The 19,454-nt window shown below is 31.1% G+C and overlaps 1 protein-coding gene across 2 annotated transcripts in view; it reads left to right on the top strand.

The window, feature by feature from the left end:
- The first annotated feature begins 477 nt into the window (after positions 1 to 477).
- HERC2 (E3 ubiquitin-protein ligase HERC2) overlaps positions 478 to 19,454 on the top strand; it is a 63,462-nt gene continuing 44,485 nt past the window's right edge. For both annotated transcript variants that reach the window (XM_014427130.2, XM_014427129.2), the window contains exons 1-24: positions 478 to 686; positions 758 to 966; positions 1,042 to 1,236; positions 1,312 to 1,540; positions 1,615 to 1,715; positions 2,704 to 2,860; positions 2,933 to 3,103; positions 5,268 to 5,379; positions 5,458 to 5,604; positions 5,673 to 5,846; positions 5,934 to 6,163; positions 6,253 to 6,368; positions 7,157 to 7,264; positions 9,003 to 9,212; positions 9,697 to 9,884; positions 13,273 to 13,473; positions 14,448 to 14,676; positions 14,830 to 14,940; positions 15,230 to 15,335; positions 16,153 to 16,310; positions 16,696 to 16,851; positions 17,128 to 17,313; positions 18,013 to 18,133; positions 18,223 to 18,370. In XM_014427130.2, coding sequence (XP_014282616.1) covers positions 774 to 966; positions 1,042 to 1,236; positions 1,312 to 1,540; positions 1,615 to 1,715; positions 2,704 to 2,860; positions 2,933 to 3,103; positions 5,268 to 5,379; positions 5,458 to 5,604; positions 5,673 to 5,846; positions 5,934 to 6,163; positions 6,253 to 6,368; positions 7,157 to 7,264; positions 9,003 to 9,212; positions 9,697 to 9,884; positions 13,273 to 13,473; positions 14,448 to 14,676; positions 14,830 to 14,940; positions 15,230 to 15,335; positions 16,153 to 16,310; positions 16,696 to 16,851; positions 17,128 to 17,313; positions 18,013 to 18,133; positions 18,223 to 18,370 — 3,747 coding nt within the window. In that variant the 5' untranslated portion in view covers positions 478 to 686; positions 758 to 773. The remainder of the gene's footprint in view (positions 687 to 757; positions 967 to 1,041; positions 1,237 to 1,311; positions 1,541 to 1,614; positions 1,716 to 2,703; positions 2,861 to 2,932; positions 3,104 to 5,267; positions 5,380 to 5,457; positions 5,605 to 5,672; positions 5,847 to 5,933; positions 6,164 to 6,252; positions 6,369 to 7,156; positions 7,265 to 9,002; positions 9,213 to 9,696; positions 9,885 to 13,272; positions 13,474 to 14,447; positions 14,677 to 14,829; positions 14,941 to 15,229; positions 15,336 to 16,152; positions 16,311 to 16,695; positions 16,852 to 17,127; positions 17,314 to 18,012; positions 18,134 to 18,222; positions 18,371 to 19,454) is intronic.

Below are 19,454 nucleotides of genomic sequence, written 5' to 3'. Positions count from 1 at the left end.
ATCTACGTAAGCCGTTTTAGGAAACCACTCTTCTTCAAGCGCTTCCAGCAACTCATTGAAGGACTTCCAAAAGGAAGAACCAAAGACAGAGCTGTGTGGACATTCCCTCTCGACGCTCTCTTCGAATTCATAGAAGTTACATCTCATCCTTTAGCCTTTTCAAATCCTAGTTCATTTCCAACGTTGGCTCAATAAAATAGTATAATTATCTACTATTTGAGTTTTTTTTTTACCGTACCCGGACCATATTCCATTCATTTACCTAGTTCATTTAATTTGGTTGATAGTTATTCCTAATTGGCTTAACGCTTCCTCCCATACCTGTAGTGCTTTTTGCAAGAATGCAATTTTTATTGAACTATTTTATTTCAAACAGAAAAATTATGTTAAGTAACATACAACAAACTACATCCTTGGTACACTGAATCTATAATATAATAAAACCTCTTTGTTGTTTATCATTGGGAAGTAGTAGTGTAAAGATTAGTTTATCGCTGTTTTCAAATCGGCCTAGGAGCTGTCAACTTCTAATTTGCTTAAAGCAATGTCTGGAAGTACTGGAGTTTTTTTAATTTCTTTTGACACACCTTTTCCTTTCGGAAAATGGGGACAAATGTTATCAATCTCATTATTATTTTAATTAATATTGGCGAAATTTCATGAAATACCTGTCTGTAGAGTAATAGGTAAATTGTGTTATCCTATTTCTTTTTTTGTTCGTATTTTTTTTGTTTATTATTTTGTTTGCAATTTATAGCCCCATTTATCACGACATGAGTACTCATTTAGATGTCAATATAATTACAAATTCTCGTTTTGATACAAAATGGCTGAAAACAGATCTTCAAGAAGCTATTAGAAGACCTCAATTAGCTCATTCATGGAATGAGCTAGTTAAGGATGGAGAACTTTTTGGAGACTTTAGCCAGTCATTATTAAATTCTGCTGGAGCCCTATCGCATAAAGGTTTGGTGATTGTATTGTGTTGGTTTCAACCAATGGATTTAAAATTATTTTTTTTACTTTTATTTTTTTGACTAGGGGAGAATGGTGTCTACTATTGTGGATTACGAGTATTAAATTGTACCTGTTGCGATGGAGTCTGTGGTCCTCAGAGGGGATGCAATTGTAGTCCTTGCCAACAGCTATCCTCTGATGCACCACAGTTGAAAAGTAAACCAAAACCTACCTCTTCTCAAAAAGTCTTGAATTCTTGGACCTGGGCTGGAAATCAAAGTCAGATAAGATAATTAATTTTTTGGTATGCTTATTATGTGTTATTGTAAATTTTCGCTTATTTTTATTTTATAGAACATGAAGATTTGTTGGCCAGTTTATCTTCGCTTCATTATGAACAGCGGGAACTTTGTAGATTTATTGCTGGGAGTGCCTTGTCATCTTGCAGACTTCGACAAAGGCTAATGATATCACATAGGTATTTTGTAGCTTTAGGAAGGCAAAGAACTTCAGAGCCCACTAAATACAATGATAAAACTCAGTCACATCAAGCCAAAAATTCATTGTTTATTACAAATAAAAGGTATCTTTTTATATCAGATGTCAAATGTATCATATTTACTTGAAATTTAAATTAATATCCTTTAATTTTTTAAGCATAAGACTAGTGGAAAATGCTTCTGCAGGATTAGCTAAAGTAGGCACCAGAGCTGCCCTAAATTTTTCATTTGCATTTCTTAGACGTGCTTGGAGGTCAGGTCAGTTTATTTTATTTTTTATGTGATACAGATTGAAGATACATACTTTAGGTTAAGTGTTATTTCTTCTCTTTAGTGTATTCCACTCTATGTAATGATAATTAAATAGGATGGTGGTCATCCTTGTCATAGATGGGAGTAAGATTAAAGAAGATGCAAGACTGTAACAGCTGGTACACGCTTGCTTAATGGCTTACTGTTATATGGAGTATTGCCTAGTATGCAATTTAATATAAAAATTATTGATTAGAACGGTTGGGGGGGGGGATTATTTAGAAAAAGGGTTGGAATAGAAAGGATGCTTTTTAAGAACATTGTTTAAACCACAATCACCTTTATCTTCTTCTCAATAAACTACAACTTGTACTACTTGAATGAAAATTTAGAATATTGGGGTTTCATGCTGAAGGGTGGTTTTGGGTTATTTTCTGAATAACATATATTGAGTCTGGTACCAACATGATATTGGTTATCGGTAGCAGTTAAAGAATGTTTTCAATATTTTTTTATTACTAGCTAGTAATGTCTACAGATCGGCCTAGTGGATCTTACATGGTTATTGTAACAATCAGAATTGCTAGATAAGGAGTTAGGATTTGAAGATACTTGCTTATTGAGTTTACCTGGTTTAACCTCACAAAACATTTTTTAAATGTTTACCATATAAAAATGGAGGTGGGAACATTGAACATGATTTTATTATGTAGAACATTGTACTATTAATTGTTGTTAAACCATACTGCTTCAATTTTTTTTTTTGGGGGGGGAGATCCACCAAGGCACAATAAGTCTACATGTAGTTCTGAATTGTTATGAGCATGGATGACTTGAAGATTTGAGGCAAAAGAAAAACTTCGGTGCTTGAAATTTGGCAAAATTGTTTGTTATCCATCAGAATTCGTATACCACTTTTTTAAACATTTATTTAATAATAAAAACATTATAATGGACTTAAAAAAGATATCTTATTATTTCTTTATTTTAAAAGGTGAAGATTCTGATCTTTGTACTGAGATTCTTAAGGAATCATTAGAAGCCTTGCAGTCTTTACCTGAAGCAAACTTATTTGATGATGCTGGAGTTTCTTCTGTGTGGCTTGAAGTTGTTGATCGTTCTACAAAATTTTTGCGCCTAGTTGTTTTAGGGTAAAATGTCATTTCAGTTTTGAAATATTTTTATTTCATATGCACTTGTTTTAATTTTTCTTCATTTTTTAGAGATGATAATTACACATCCCAATTACATGAAATACCTCTTCATGATCAACATTATGCTTTGTGCCTCCTTCTTGAACTAGCTGTTCAAAGAGCAACTTTAAGTCATTTATTGGAAGCAGTTCTATTACTTCTTCGGTTATGGAATAAAAGATCTGATAACAGAGATAACAGGTGATTAAATTATATTTGTGTGTATTTATTTTTGGAGATGAAAATCAATTATTATTTGTTTTATTTTTCATTTATACAATTTTCTTTATAAAAAGTGAAAAATGATTTAAGAATATAATTCAGAAGAATAAAATATGAAATGGAAGTTTGATAAATCAGTAGTTATAAAGCCATTACTTAAACAACCACACAAATGCTCAAATGTCTTTAGGCTTCCCAAATAGCAATAAATAAAGCCTAAAGCTCTGAATCAGTAATTCACAATAGCAGGCTGTGTGTGTGTCTGGCAACTTTTGGAGGTTTTATTGTTAAGCTTTCATGATGTTTGATAGTTATTGAAGGATTTTAACTCATAAATGCACTATAAAAGTGTCTTTTAAGCAACCTTATTTTCCTCGAGAGGATCTCCCTTCCTCCTAAGTCAGAGAGTGGGTGCAGTCCACACTTCGTTCATTTTCTGGCTCAGTGGTCTGCAGACCTCTACAGGTTGAACCAAAGCACTACTTCCAACCAAAAAAGTTGGTTATTTATTGTCAGGTGCTCAGTGCTGCTAGGTTAGTTATAGTGGCATAATGATGGATTGAATTATATGTTGAAAAGTTATGTAGAAAGGTTGGCATGCCTTAAGATTACTTTAGGTTTTAATATGCAAGTTTAAGCATAAGTACTTTATACACCTTACTGTTATTTCTTACAAAGACTAGATGGATTGATGGAAGAATACCTTCATTGCTCTTTTATCTGGGTACCCTATTATGTCATTATAAATTAGTCAACATTATCCAATTATTGTGTAAAGAGAAAATTTACATACTATTTATTTACTCTCCTAAAAAATTGTGTTTATTATTTCCGATAATGAATCTTTGTAATTGACTTAAAAAAAAATAATGGTCAACCCTTCCCTCAACTTTTGAGGTTTTACATAATCCTTATCCATGATATTACAATTTGTATCAAAGCAAGAAAAGTAAGACGTTAAATTAACAATTGTTTTGATCCCAACAACTACCCTCAATTTGCAGCTTATTTGCTGTAACATCATCACTCCAAAATTATAATTTAGGTACTTATAGAAAAGGCCCAATTGTAATTATGTGGAATTCTAACTAGTACAATGTCATTTTTGAGCTATCAAGTCCGTCCGTGTCATTATTTATTTTGGTTTAAAGATAATAATAATTATTTGAAACTACAGTTAAGCAGTTTCTTTCCCCTGGGTTAAGGTAAGCAGCTATGCCCAGTTGGGATAAGCTGCCTTCAGTTGGCTGTTGTGCCTCACCTACTGAGCGACAGTTGTTTATTACCTGGTTGATCTGGCAACCTGGCTCTCACTCGTTTTGCGCAGTCACCTATCCACTTAACATGCTCACATTGCTTGGCTTTGTTTACATATTACAAGAGCTATAGCCTAGGCTACCCCCTTCTTAAAAATGATTTATTTATAACTAATAGTTATTGAATAATCTTTAATATTTGCAAACATAATGTAATATGGGAACACAATTGTTAGTTAAGTAAGTGAATAAAAAAAAAAAAAAAAAATCCTCGCACAAGAGACAAGGATTCAACATTGAGTTGTAGTGTCGATTGAATAGAATAGAAGAATAAAAATTCTATCTGAACTATCTATAGTATATTTAATGAAATATCTTGTTTGAGACAGGTTTGTTTATTAGTTATAATTATAAAACTTTTTACTATCTTTAAACTCCTACCATTATGCCATTCCGGCCATTCTCAAGGATCTATCAACTTATTCACACTATCACAGCCGACATTGTTTATCACACTATTGTAGGCTATTGTTTCTCTGTCAAATTTTATCTTATTATAAATATTTAGTTTACAATGTCTTTTTCACTCTATGTTGTTGGTATAGTGATAGAGTGAAAAAGACATTTTAGACTAAATATTTTATAAGTGAAACTTTGATAATAATTGTTGATTAATGATAAAATTTGACAAAGGCATACTAGCCTGCAATAGTGTGATAATCAATGTTTGGCTATGATAGTGAATAAGTTGATAGATCTTTGGGAATAGCTGAAACGTAGGAGTTTAAAGATAATAAAAAGTATGAAACTATGTGGATATTTTGGTTATAACTAATATTTATAGTATATAAAACAATAATACTAATTGTTATATTAATGTTTGACAGACATGATTCTTCTGTTGAAAACCCTCCTCTTGTCCCATTACTAAGACGGCTTGCAAATATAGAATCATTTAAAGGGAATAGAATTAATGAAACATGGAGTGAAACAACTTGTGTAATTATTTAATAATATTATAATTTATATTCAGCATTAAATCATTAAATGCCATTGATATATAAACTATAATTTCAGGTTAGTGCAACTGAGTGTTTTTTACGCTATCTCCATATGCCATCAGATGATTCAGAACCTGTAGATCTTCAGCTAGCAGCTATTGTTATTATGGCTCATTTAGATAGATTAGCAACACCGTATCTACCTCCTCCAACATTTCTAGAGGTTTTTTTTGTTTTTAAAATTAAAAGTACTTCATTTGTTAGATATTAAGATAATATATTAATTTTCAGAATACAAAACTCTTTCAAGAAGTTCGAACCTGGGGCTGGGTTCCGTGGAGCCTTGAGGCCTGTGATCAGTTAGGTGAAATAGGAGTTGCAAAAATGTCTTGTTCTGAGAAATCAGTTCTAATTTTGACTGTTAATCATCAGGTCTATTTACTTTCCAATAACAATGAAGCTGTGGTAAGCGTTTTTATTCATTTTGGACTTATCCATTGTTAATATTAATCAACATTTACATAAAATTGTGGTTTCATTTCTTTACTGCAGTGCCCTGAAAAAATAGAAACATTGAGTGATAAAAATGTTGTTGATATTTCATGTCGAGCTGATGGTAAACATTTCTTAGCTCTAACTTCGGAAGGAGAAGTTTATTCTTGGGGAATGGGTGATGGTGGAAGATTAGGTCACGGGGATACCAAGTCCAGAAGTGAACCTCATCTTATTCAAGGATTGGCTTCCCATAGAGTTATAAGAATTTCTTCTGGTAGTAGCTATAGGTATTTAGAAATTTTAGTGGTTAAGGATTTAAAGTTTTTTAGTGTATTAAGATATTTTGATTTGACCTGTCTACGAACTCTGATTTTAGTGCTGCTGTCACTGAACGTGGTGAACTTTACACATGGGGACGTGGTAACTATGGAAGGTTAGGTCATGGTAGCAGTGAAGATGTTAGTCTTCCTACAGTCGTTTCTGCTCTAAAAGGTGGATAAACTTTAAAAAATCAATCATTTTATGCCAAATATATGAAATAAAATTATCTCTTTTTTTTTAATTCAAATTTAAGACTTATTGTAATGTAAAATTGAGGGTACATGAAAACACTGTAAATTGAGCATTGGTGCAATAATAACAATTTAAAAGCTGTTGAATCAAAGTGTAAGAATTTTCCAATCTTAAACATATCCAATAATTTCAGTTAAAAGCTGATGATTGGCTGTCAATTTTACAATAGCCAATGCTCTATACTACGGTTTCTACAATATTCCACATTATGGTATCAATATTCTATTAGTTTTAGGCCTTATTCCCTTTAAATTGTATCACTACCTAACCTATTATCCTGATCTTTTAGTCTGACAGCTTAACTCCCCTCAAATTTTTCTCAAAGGTTGACAAACCAGTGCCTTCAAAACTTTTTTAAATATGAAATTCAAGTTCTGGCAGATGGGCATCTTTTCTCAAGTCCTAAGCCTTTTAATGTTATATGTTTGAGACATGGTTGCTGGGATCCCCTCAAGCTCTATTACCCCCCCCCCCATAAGTGGGTGAAAAAATTGTTTGAGAGTTTCTTAGTCTAATTGTAAATGCTGTTAACAATTATGACTTAGTTAATTTTATTTTGACTTGTAATATTTTGTAAAAATAGTATGAATGGAATATTTATTTTCTCTGTCCTTTAATCTGACAAATGTTATTAGACCAAGAACACCTTAAAATTTAGAAATTTGTATATATATTTAAATTAAAACCTATGTTTTTTCTATATTCAGGACAGCATGTAGTTGATGTTGCTTGCGGAAGTGGTGATGCCCAAACATTAGCTGTGACTGACACTGGTTCAGTTTATTCGTGGGGTGATGGAGATTATGGAAAGTTGGGTAAGATTTTTTATCGCTTTTTGTTTGTTTTGTGTTACATTATGGTTTATCCACTATTATTATAAATCTATAAACTTGGTAAAATAAACAGTATTAAAATGAGTATTATTTAAGTGGAGGGGATAAGGTACTGGTTTTCTTACATATGGACCCAAGTTGATGCCTGGATGTGAAAGAAAACTTATATTCTGTATTATCATGATCATCCAATGCATTCAGATTAGACTTGCTGGTTGAGTATCATGATGGCCACCGGGTCAGATCACCACTGCTGGTTGAGTATCATGATGACCACCTGGCCAGGTCACCACTGTACTTAGCCATTGGTCTGTAAAGAGTACTTTATAACCAAGAGTTGAACTCAACTTGTTCATTGATGGTAGTGTTTCAAGTTTTTTATTTTACTTTCACTTACCTATGTATCCAATTTATAGTAAGGGAAATTTTGCTATCGTGAAGAATTTCATATTTAACTTTTCGAAGGAAATACATGTTTTCAGGCTCACTGAGTCCATATAACTTTATTTTTCCAAAATGTTCTGTGTGTGAACAGCAAAAACCAAAAACAAAAAGTCTTATGAAACCGAAATTACATATTTGAGGCGGGTATATTTCTAGAATATGACAACTTTTTCAATAAAATCCAAGTGGAATTACTACTTAATAGAATCAATTTTTTGTATTTTTTTTATTTACTTGATTAAACGGTCAATTTAACAACAATTAACAATTAAATGGTCTTTAATATCAGTTGTGCCTTATCCTCATTGAAATAGTCTGAGAGGGCTTAAATGGTGCATTTTTAAAAACCTTCCTCCTAAGTACCTTTAATTTTGTTTATTTGAAAAAAAAAAAAACTTTCATTATTAACAATAGTAAAGAATTTTTAAAATACCTAAAGGAGAAAAAAATAAAAAAAATAGAAATATCTGTTTCGATAAGGAAAAATTGAGACCACTCGATCTTTCTCAATTGCATTACAACTTTCTTATATTTTGTTAAAAATTGTATTCTTGGCAGGAACAAAATTGATATGCATTATTCGCACCTAGAGAAATCCTGAAATATAAATTTTTAAAGAAACAGAAAAATAAAAAGTTTTTGTTCATAATTTTCGCCTTAGATTTTTTTTTCTTTCAAAAATAGTGATTACTTAAACATGAGCCCACTAATCTCCATGAAACTTGAGGACTTAGTTGGGTAGTTCATGAAAGTTGTGTCATGTATGCACCAGTAGGGAGGTTCATGAAATTTGTGTCATTTATGCATCAGTAGGGTGGTTCATGAAATTTGTGTCATGCATGCACCATACCAAATTTTTTATTTCATTTTTTCTATTCTATAAGTTGTATACATATTCAGTGTAAATACTGAAATACTTAGTTTTCTTCAACAAAAAGGTTATTTTTTATTTGATAATTATTCAAAAATAGCTATTTCTTATTTTCTGGTTTTGCAATCCGAAATAGAAAAACTTTTAGAGTAATTAGTTGCAAAATAGATTTTATGATTTTGAAAACCAAACAGACATCTAAAGCCATGCCCTTAAATTGATTGGGTCTGGTAAAAACAAATTGAGGCTTTAAATGAGAAATGAGAAGGATATTTAAATATACGATTGGTTTTTATATTCGTTCTGTAACTATTTTTTGGGAGTAAACTTGCAGACTTATGTAATCATAAATATTGCAATTTTTACTTTTAACTTTGTAGTTTTATTAAATTTGGTGTAATGTAGGTAGAGGTGGCAGTGACGGAAGTAAATCACCAAAGCTGGTTGAAAGATTGCAAGGTGTACATGTTGTTAGGGTTTACTGCGGTAACCAGTTCAGTCTTGCACTCACAGCATCTGGAGAACTTTATTCATGGGGAAAAGGAGACAATTTTAGGCTTGGGCATGCTTCAGATGAACATGTTCGATTTCCAAAATTAATCTCTGCTTTTAAAGGTGAATATTTATTCTTTCTTAATAGACATAACCTCAATACTTATATTTTTGTATCTATTTAAATTTTTTTTAATTTTCATGGTTATTTTATTTACATTCTATGATTTATAATAAATATAATCTATTCATTAAAAAATATATGTATATCTCAAAATTCATTCATGTTATTTTGAATTATAAGTTGGTTAAGAATTAATCATTTGAAATATAAAGTGTCCATTTTTAAATTAAAAAAATAATTGTAATTGTAATACTGCACATTGTTAAAAAAAAAAACAAAAAAACTTTTTATTGTTGCAAATAATAAATGTAATGTAATTAACTGAAATTTAATTAATTTTAATTCAGTATTTTATTTTATTTTTTATGACTTGTGCTTTTTATAAATTTGGACCTGTAAATATTATTCAATATTTACATGTAATACTTAATTTTAAAATTTATTATTAGTTTGAAGAGAACATTTTTATTCTTAAAACTTTAGGTAAAGTTATTAAAGAGCTGGCTGTTGGAATGGTGCATGTATTAGCATTGACAGAGAGTGGAGAAGTTTATGCGTGGGGTAAAAAAGAATATGCACAGATGGGGGATGTTAGTATCAGTGATGAACCAACTTTCATCCCTGCACTTTCTTCAGGACAAGTCATTGGTATTGCTGCAGGTCCTACACAGGTAAATTTACTTCATTTTGGTGTAAACTTCTTTTTTTTTAAAATATATACTTCAGGTTGTTTCAATTTTAACTATAATTACCTTAATGGTATCCTGCTTGTAGTATGAATTATGAAATTGTTATTTTGTTACCTTTGTTTGATGAGGTTGTAACTGTTGTAACCATAGTGTTTAGAAACAGGGCTTCAAGCTTACAGTTTCCTATTAAAAGTTGTTTCTAGATAGAACTTAGTCAAACTACTTGGTTCTTACTTTTTTTAATGATGGCACAGAAATTTAATTGGAAGCTTTGTTCTTAGTGATTTCTAAAGGAAAACAATTTTGTCTGTAATCTACTTGTCAGACCAATGTTACGATTTGAAGATTAAAGAATCTAAGAAACAAAATTGTTTTTTGTTTGTTTTTGATAGGTGCTACAGAAGAAGGTAATTCTTTGAGTTTAATTCATCCTGTTATAATTTTAAATTTGGAAAATAATATTATTATAGGAGCAAATAAATTGTTTCATTAAATAATTAAATGAAAAGAGGGTTTGGGTTTTCTGTGAGACCTGTGAATATTTAACATGAATAGGTTGACAGTAATAGAATTTTTTTCATTGAAGAGAATATCCTTATCATTCTTGAACACTAAATTATTGTTGAGTGATTTGATTGATCCTTTGTCCCCTCTCTCCAGTTTCTTACTCTTGGCAGTGTTTTGGCATCATTAGTCACTCAGTTTGTTCTCCCATCTGAGTTTTGGATGTACTCTATTTCTAACTCAGAAGATTTTCCTTCTAGAATTTGTCTTATCTCGGCGTGATAAACTGGCTGATGAGATGTTTCCAAAATCCAAGATAGTTCCTATAAAAAATGAAAAATCACAAAAAAATTATGTGAACTATTATGCAGGGATTTATTAATTAAATTAATAATTTATTAAAGTATAACACAATGTTTTTCATTATAACAATTCATCCCCCTCCCTCCTCCCCCCCCCCAAAAAAAAATTAAAACCATTTTGAGCTTTCCAAATGGAATCCCATGTTAAATGACCTGTTGACATTTGTAATATTTGTGTATAATCAAAAGATACCCATCCTTTTTGTAAAATTTATAATAACTAGATTTTCCATTATTTTCGTATTCTATTTCTAGAGTGCTAAGTTGCTATTTGATCACTTATATTTTTTGTTTGAAACTATAACATATTGATACAAAAAAATTGTATTAATTTTTTTACATAATTTGAATAGCTTTTGTCAAACCCTAAACTATGGGAATTTGAAAAAGGGGTGTCGTGTAAATTTCGAAGTCACAAAGTTTAAATTCGTAATTAGCATTCCAAAAAACATATTTGAGGAATTCTTAGAATTTTTCTTAAACTTTCAATTTCCACTCACGTATCAAAACTCTATGTTATTTTCTTTCTTTTAATTGAGTATAAAATGAATATTACAGTGACCATTTGAAATATAAATCGAGGTGGTTAAGCTAAGTTTGTTATCAGTACCTTAAAAATACAAAAAAACATATTTTGACATATAAATATATATTTTTTGTTTATTTATGTTGTTCTTTGCTGACCGCACCCCCCGACCATCTTCTCCAATCAGTAATCTATGGTCAACTATCTATACCTCGTAAAAAATATTAGTTCGAGTTAATTTTGCTTGATTAGGGGTGTCAGATATGCATAATCCGATTTCCGCATACTTTTTTTGAGTTTGTATGAAGTCGGGGTCAGGGGTCGCATTTTCTAATGCCCTCCTTGCCGCGGACACCAGAAGGTCTCAAAGATGCTGCCACAGCCGACAACTAGCTGGCCAGCCCTTGATCAAGACAGACGTATTTTATAACACCAGGCGAAGATTCATGGTTTTCACCATTTAGCCCACCACTGAACCTGGGCGGGGGAAGAGAAGAAGATGTTACAGATAAGCAATATCTAGTATATGAGATCACCCCATGTTCTGTTATTATTTTATATGATCTAAATAATTGTTCAATTAACACACTAACAACAGTTTACCTCTCAGAGATTTTATTTTGTCTTAAAAGAAATAAAATATCAGTGTTCATTAAAAGGCAGAAAGTCTCACAATTCAACCCCCCTTTTCCACAATAAATAATTTAATATTCCAAAATAAACTCGGAATACCTGAAGTGAGACACGATCAGGTCCCGAAGTATACAAGGGGAAATTTGGAAAAAACCTGGAAAAGTCAGGGAATTTTTTCGTTCCATTTTGCTAGACACATTGAGGAACCAAACTCTAAGAATCCTTCGACAGAATTTGCTGCTTCCGTGTCAGAAATATGCATGTACTTGGTCTTGCTTTCATTGTCAGGCTCCTTGAGTAGCTTGCATCAGTTCTAGTGCACAAAGAGACCTAGCAACAGTATCTATATCATCTGGATATGCTATTAACTGTTCAAGTTCGGTGAATATCATTGCACTGGTTTAGAAGCCAGAATCTCTAGCCTTCTCAAGGGCTAAGTTAAATAGCTAGATAGCTCTGTTAAAGCCCTTTCTGAATTTTGACAGAACAATTGACATCATCCAGCATCATCTTTACTAGTACCATAAAGCTTGTTTCTAATTTGTAAATGGAAATTCATCCAGATATTGCCTAAAATTGTTGGTAGAGTTTTGGTTTTTTGACAAATAAAACTGTCTGAGCATGAAGGCATGCTATGAGCAGTTTTCAGCAATCAGCCTGTGAAATTTATTTATGTCTATTGCTGGACTTTCATTTGTAAGTGATTACATTGTTTATTTCAATAGGCTTGATAGCCATTGATGATTTGTATACTCAAACACCTCCATGCTTTACCTACCAGACACTGTGTACATCGATAACATGTGCATTCATGGGTATCTTCAGATTTCTCTTGAGTAGCCCTTTCCAACAGATTAAAAATTTTATATGATTTGGGTATTCAATATACAGTATTTGAAATTGAAATCAGTTGTAGTATTTTGTTTAAATATTATTTAGCCACTTGAAAACAATGTTTTATACACACAATCATGAAGTCTTAAATATAACTGTCGATTAAAATTTTGACCAATATTTTTGTTTGATTATATCAAAACTTATACCATGCAGTAGTTATAAAAGTTGGCAAAACAAACTGAAAATTGTGGTTTACATCCATCCACCTCTTTGCATTCCCAACTTAATGTAAAAATTCTTTGATCCTTTAGCTATGGAGTGGTATAATTGAATTTAGGATGTAGATTATTCATAACCACAGTACCAAACCGTATCCACCTTTTTTATTATCATTATGATTATATGCACTACTGTAGCAAATTCATTGACATATTCATGACAAATATTATTTTTAAAAAAAGTTATAGTTTTTTGTCCATTAATTCCTAGTAACTATATATTTTTACAGAGCTTTGCTTGGGGTACAAGTGAGAGTTGGAGAGTGGGACTTAAAGTTCCATTTGTGGTCGATGTCTGCCTTGAAACAATGCAGAGGTTAGATCAAATCCTTCAACAGTCTTCTGAAGGTGCTCTGGGTAATTCTGATTGGCCTCCTCCCCAGCAAAAGGAGTGCATGATTGTTGCTACTCTTAATCTTTTAAGATTACAGGTAAGTTATCAACTGTGTTCTTTAAAATACAAGCTTAAATATTTTTATTTTAGAAACTTTATAAAATTCAAAAGTATAAAAATACTGATATCCAAAATGTATTTTTATTATATATATTTATTTACTGCCACCTTACTCTGCCTTTTGGGTGATACAGAGCTTTTTCTTCTGCCTAGTGAGGACCCTAGGAGTAGCTCCTCGTTGCCTTAGGTTGATATGGGCTGGACCCACTGAACTTTCTTATATTTTATATCTTAACTTTTTTTTTTATATAAGACCCACTTTGTGATGTAATGTTGGAAAAGTACATCCTCAAGGTAGATCCATTCAGGGTCTTCACCCACTGTTCCATTTTTCCAATTCCAACCTGCTTTTCTGTTGCTGTATGAGAGGACACAAACTTCAGAACTTCTGCAACCACTCCCTGATTGATGGTCTTAGTAGCTGTGTATCTGAGACCCCACAAAGTGGTCCCCAGACCACTGAGGCTACTCAAGGCTAGTGTTACCTTAATTTCCTGATAGTCCAACTGAGGGGTCGCATTAAATCCTCTTTCACATCTAATCCTAGGTAATTTGTCACTTCATTTGGGCTTATTTTTGTATCTTAAATAATCAGGGTTTTTTGCATTTTTATCCTATTTCTTTAACACCATTTACCTGTTAGGTTGACGTACCATTTGATTTTTGCTTTTAGTCACCCCTGCTTTTGGAGGACATTAAATTGTAATAATTTTAATTTAATCAAGTTTTAAAAATTTTGTTAACAAAAAATGGTATTGGTAGCTGATATTCATCATTCCAGATTCCTATTCCCTTGTTCATTAATTTTTCAATGTCTTGGGTTTTTATTTTGTTGTTTGATATTTATCAATTGATCTAGTTTTTAATTCATATTTGTTTTGTTATTAATATTTTAATGTGTCTTTTGGATTTCTGTGTTCCTGCTATTCATGTTTTTGGTTTTCTTTCTAGCTCCATTCAATGACAATCCACAATGTTGATGTGAAGTCAGTTGGTCTTGAAACTGGTTCTAGCCTTCTTTTAAGTATCAAGAAGATTGTCGTAGAACTAGCCAGCAATAGTGGTGTACTTGAGACAATTCAAGCTGCAGCACAGGCTACATTACAAGCTGGCTGGAGTATCCTGCTTCCTACTGTTGATGAAAGAGCGAAAACATTATCATCACTTTTACCTGCTGCTGGTAAGAGTACTTACACTTAAAAGTTGCACTTAATCATGTATTTTAATTTAATTATTAATGCTCTACTTAAAGAATAGAAGACTCTGTATGATGACTGCAGTTTTAGGGTAGGTTCAGAATCATCAATTTAGTTTGTTTATTGTTCTGTTTCAGATTGGCATGATACTAATGTCAGCCAAGGCCAACATTTCATGACAGATTTATTAGTATCAAGTTTAATGGCTGATGGTGGCTTGGAAATTTCGTTAGATGCTGCTATTAGAGGTGATTATTATCATTACTGCCAAACATATTTTAATGTTTTCTAATGAAACTTTCCCTGCCCTGTATAATATGATAGTATAAAAATTATATTCATTCCTATGAAAAATGAATATAATTTAATTCTAATAAAGATGAATTCACATTATTTGAAAAAAAAATACAGATATGAAATCAGCATTAAAAGAAAAATACTTTATGAACATGTGAAATTATAAAAACATAGAAAAATGTTTTGCCTTGTGTTATCAAAGTATTTGTTACAAAATTATTTTTATGAATTTTTTTATAGCTGAACACACAGAATTTACTGAAGGAATCACCTCTTTGGAAACTAATTCTAAGGAGAAATATTTAACTACTGTTCCTCTTTTTTATCTAGTTAAGCAGCTCCTGAGGTCAGTTTACATAATTAATTTCAAAATTATTTTTTCGTTGTTCTAGATGTTGATACCAGTAAGCTGTTATAAGTATAGTAGTTATCCACACTTATCATAACTTTATGCTATTTGTTTATTTTATGATTAGTAATTGATTAATGATAGTAATAAACTATAGTAATTAATTACAGTACTAAATTTTTGTAATCAATCATAGTAATTTAGTTTCATGATATTTAAAACTAGTTAATACATTTTGATTTCTTATCATAAATGTTTTTGTATCTATAGGCTAATGTATTACTTCAAATTTATTGAATTAATGCCAAATAAAAACAAATTTTATCTTGGCAGACCGTTGATTGACCATGTGCATTTAACAAAAGGAAGTTTGTTCAGGTGCAGTCAAAAAGGCACATAAATAGTACAAAAATCATTTATGAAGAGCCAACATTTGCTCTCTCTACTCTGCAGGGCTAAAACAAGATACTGAAACATTGGCTCTTAATAAATCGTTTTTGTATTATCTTAGTTGTTTTTTTACTGCACCCAGGTCATCTTCATTTTATTAAAAATTTATTCTGGTTTGAATGATTTGCATTTATTGTTATCGTAAAAAAATTATTTGCTCCTCCATTCAAAAAATGTGAACAGTTTTCATGAGTTTACATTTTGTTGCTTTATTAAGTTGAAGCTTTTATAAAAAATATCTAGAAACTTAAAAGAAACACAATTTTTTTTTTTTATTATTTTGAGATTAGTGATAGTTGTTTATGATTTAAGCATTTAATGAATAATGTACTAACTATTAATTTACTAATTTTCTCATTTTTAGAAACTGTTTATGGCAAGTAGAATCAAAGTTATCAAAGATGGGTTGTGAAACTTGGTATAACAATCAAACATCACCTAGTCTTAGCCTTCTTCTCAAATTTCAGAGACTTTTGATAGCCCAAATATATCCTCATAGCTCTCAAGATAAACCATTTTCAGGTATTAACTTAATAATTTTAAATAGCAGAAAACATTGTTATTGTTATTCTTAATTACCATAAAATTTTGAGAGATAAGTGATAGTTCTTTCTGTTTTTTTTTTCTAAAATTGAAACATAGAGCATTGTAGTTTATATTATATATTTTTTTCTTTTAGTATGTAATGTGCCCATCAAAAACATATCATTTCTTATTTGTGATGCTTAGTTATATCTTCCATAGCTATTTCGCAGTAATCTTCAAATGAATTTTTTTCTTTTCATTCAATCAATATAAGGCTTAGTTCATCAAATTTCATTCGTAGTTCATCCAACAGACTTCACTTATCAATATTAAGATAATAGTTATGAAAGTTTTGTTCATCAGACTTATTTGTATCTTACAGAACATTCACGGATTGGTGCTGAAGCTTTATTAAAAAAATATGTTGAACAGTTGAGTAAGCAAGTAACTTGTACCATGAATCTTGCTACTGAAACAGCTGCTCAAGGAAATAAATATTTTTATTTAGTATCATCAATTATTCGCGGGAGTAGCATTGGTATGTATATTGTTGTATTACTTTTTTTTTTTTAAATAATTCTTGATATTTGAAATATTACTTTAAGCCATGTAGGGTTTAGGCATTTTTGTTGCTACGCCATTGTGATTTAAATGCCATAGGATTTTAATCTTGAAAAAAATAATATTTAAACCCATTATTGTAAAATGAAAATTATATCATTATAGAAGAAAAGTATATTGGCTAATGCAATATCAATCACAATTGAAACCTGCATGTTTCTTAAAAAATCTTAATTGTTATTTTATTTTTCAGAGGTTCTTGTACCTGAGCTTATATTTTCGCTTGTAATGCTTCATGAAGAAGTTCCATTGCTCATGCATTCAGAGGACTGGTTGCATTTACTTTTACCTCTTCTAGATTCGTTAGAAAGTTTTAATAGGTATATACCCGGTTTGGAAAGTGAAGATGAAGATGATATAGCTTGGTCTGGAATCCCCGGTTTGTATATTAATTTTAACTGTATTTTATTTATTCTGTACTGTATTTTAATTATTCCTTTTAATTTAGAGATTACTTTAAACTAATAGTTTAAATGACCATAAAAATTTATGTTACACCTTTTAGTTCTTTACAAATATATTGCTTCCTCATTTACTACCCAATAAATATTAAAAGTATAATGAATCAAAAGTTTTTAAAGTACTTCAACTCTTGTTTAGGGTTAATTGTAAAGGGTTAATAAATTCCAATAAGATAAAAATCCAGCCAAAACTTTTGAATATGTTAAAAAAAACAACAGATATTCAACTATTAAAAAAAAAGAGGTTTGAGGAAACTGTTTTATTTTCTGATTGGAGAGGTTTGTCGGGGGGTGCGGTCAGCAAAGAACAACAAAAATAAAAAAAAACAATATTTATTTATTTTATAATCTAATAATAATAATAATATATATTCAGTTTTGGCCCGGCTTCTACGCCTTACTCCGTGATGAAGACTTGAAACTCAGGTCGAAACGTCGGCATAAAATAAATAAATATTGTTTTGTTTATTTATGTTGTTCTTTGCTGACCACACGGCCCGACAAACCTCTCCAATCAGTAATCTACGGTCAACTATCTACACCTCATTGTTTTATTTTCTGGTTAAAGTCTTTCCTAAAACTTTTAAGACGACATTCTGATTTTTATTTTTTCATAGCAAAATCAAAGTCAGGAGAAGAATTACCATTTATTCGAAAAGCAGATCTTGAAAATCACAATAGAGATGGTGGATTGTGGATTCTAATCAATAATAAAGTATACGATATTCAAGATTTAAGGTATGCTTTTTGTGAATTCATTTTTGATATTAATTGTTGAAAAATTAAGTTGAAACCACTTATTTTATTAAGTTTTACTTTTCTTTTAGGTGTGATGAAACTTGTAATGAATTAGTCCAAAAACTAATTGTCGATGGTAGTACTGGATTTAAACAGACGAACATTGCTGAACTGCCATTAGATCTTCTGCAAGCATATTGTGTTGGCGTTTACGAAGATCCTGATGATGATATCTTAGTATGTAGAAATAAAGATAATTTGTCTACAATTGGTTTTATATGGTTAGTTTAGTGTTGTTAGTTGTTGTACTTCTACTCTTATAGGTAGGTATAGCTTAAAAAATTAATTGTAAAAGTAAAATATTAACAATTAATGAAGTATTTTTTTTTTTTCACGGAACAGCCTTGAAGACCAGGCGAATATCTATAGTTTCACTTCCTTTCATACCCCTTCTTTGCTTCTTTCTTCCCACCTCTTCCCCATTCTTTCCGATTGTTCCTTCTTTCTTTCTTTCTTTGGTCCATGAGACACCCTTTCTCGCACCTCTCTCCCCCACTAGGACCTTAATTTCTTTTAGTCTTCTCCCATAGTCATCCCTATCGGAAAAGTCTTGGTCTGTTATTTTTAGTCTCTCAGTTTCTTCCCTCATCTGTTTGATGTACCTCCTAGCACTCTTGTACTCTCTCATTTTATAGAAGATTTCTCTATTTAATCTCTTTGGGTGCATCCTCACCATATGTCCGCAGAACCTTAGTCTTCTTATTCTTATTCCCGTTTGCAAATCATTTTCCTATTTGAATATTTCCTTATTAGGTCTTAACCTATGGCCTTCCAGTGTCTTCTTTAGGCCATAAATTCTTCTTAGTATTCTTCTTTCTATCCCTAACATTTTCCTTAGGCTGGGGAAGGAAGCAGTTTCCATTCCGTACAGTATCACCGGTTTGACGACTGTATTGTAGTATTTTATCTTTGCGTTTGTTGACAGGCTCCTTTTATTATATAAATTGCTTGTTGCAAAGCTTATGTCTTTCCAATTTAGTTATTTTCTCTTTTATGCTTTCTTTCTTTGACCCATTGCTACATATAATTTCCCCCAGGTACTTGAATTTATTTGTTATTTTAATTCTCTCATAATTTGTCTTCACTATTTTCTTTTGAACATTTCTATCTTTTGTCATTAATTCTGTTTTCTCAAACAATATCTTTAAATAATTATGAGAGATAGTTGACCGTGGATGAGAAATGAGGAGAAGATGGTTGGGGGTGCGGTCAATGAAAACACAAATAAGTATGATTAACTTATTTTAATGTGCCGACGTTT

Source organism: Halyomorpha halys, unplaced genomic scaffold (genome assembly GCF_000696795.3).
Source record: "Halyomorpha halys isolate HHAL.00 unplaced genomic scaffold, Hhal_1.1 Scaffold624.1, whole genome shotgun sequence".
In the NCBI taxonomy this organism is placed as follows: Eukaryota; Metazoa; Arthropoda; class Insecta; order Hemiptera; family Pentatomidae; genus Halyomorpha; species Halyomorpha halys.
This window is presented reverse-complemented; position numbering and strand designations above follow the sequence as displayed.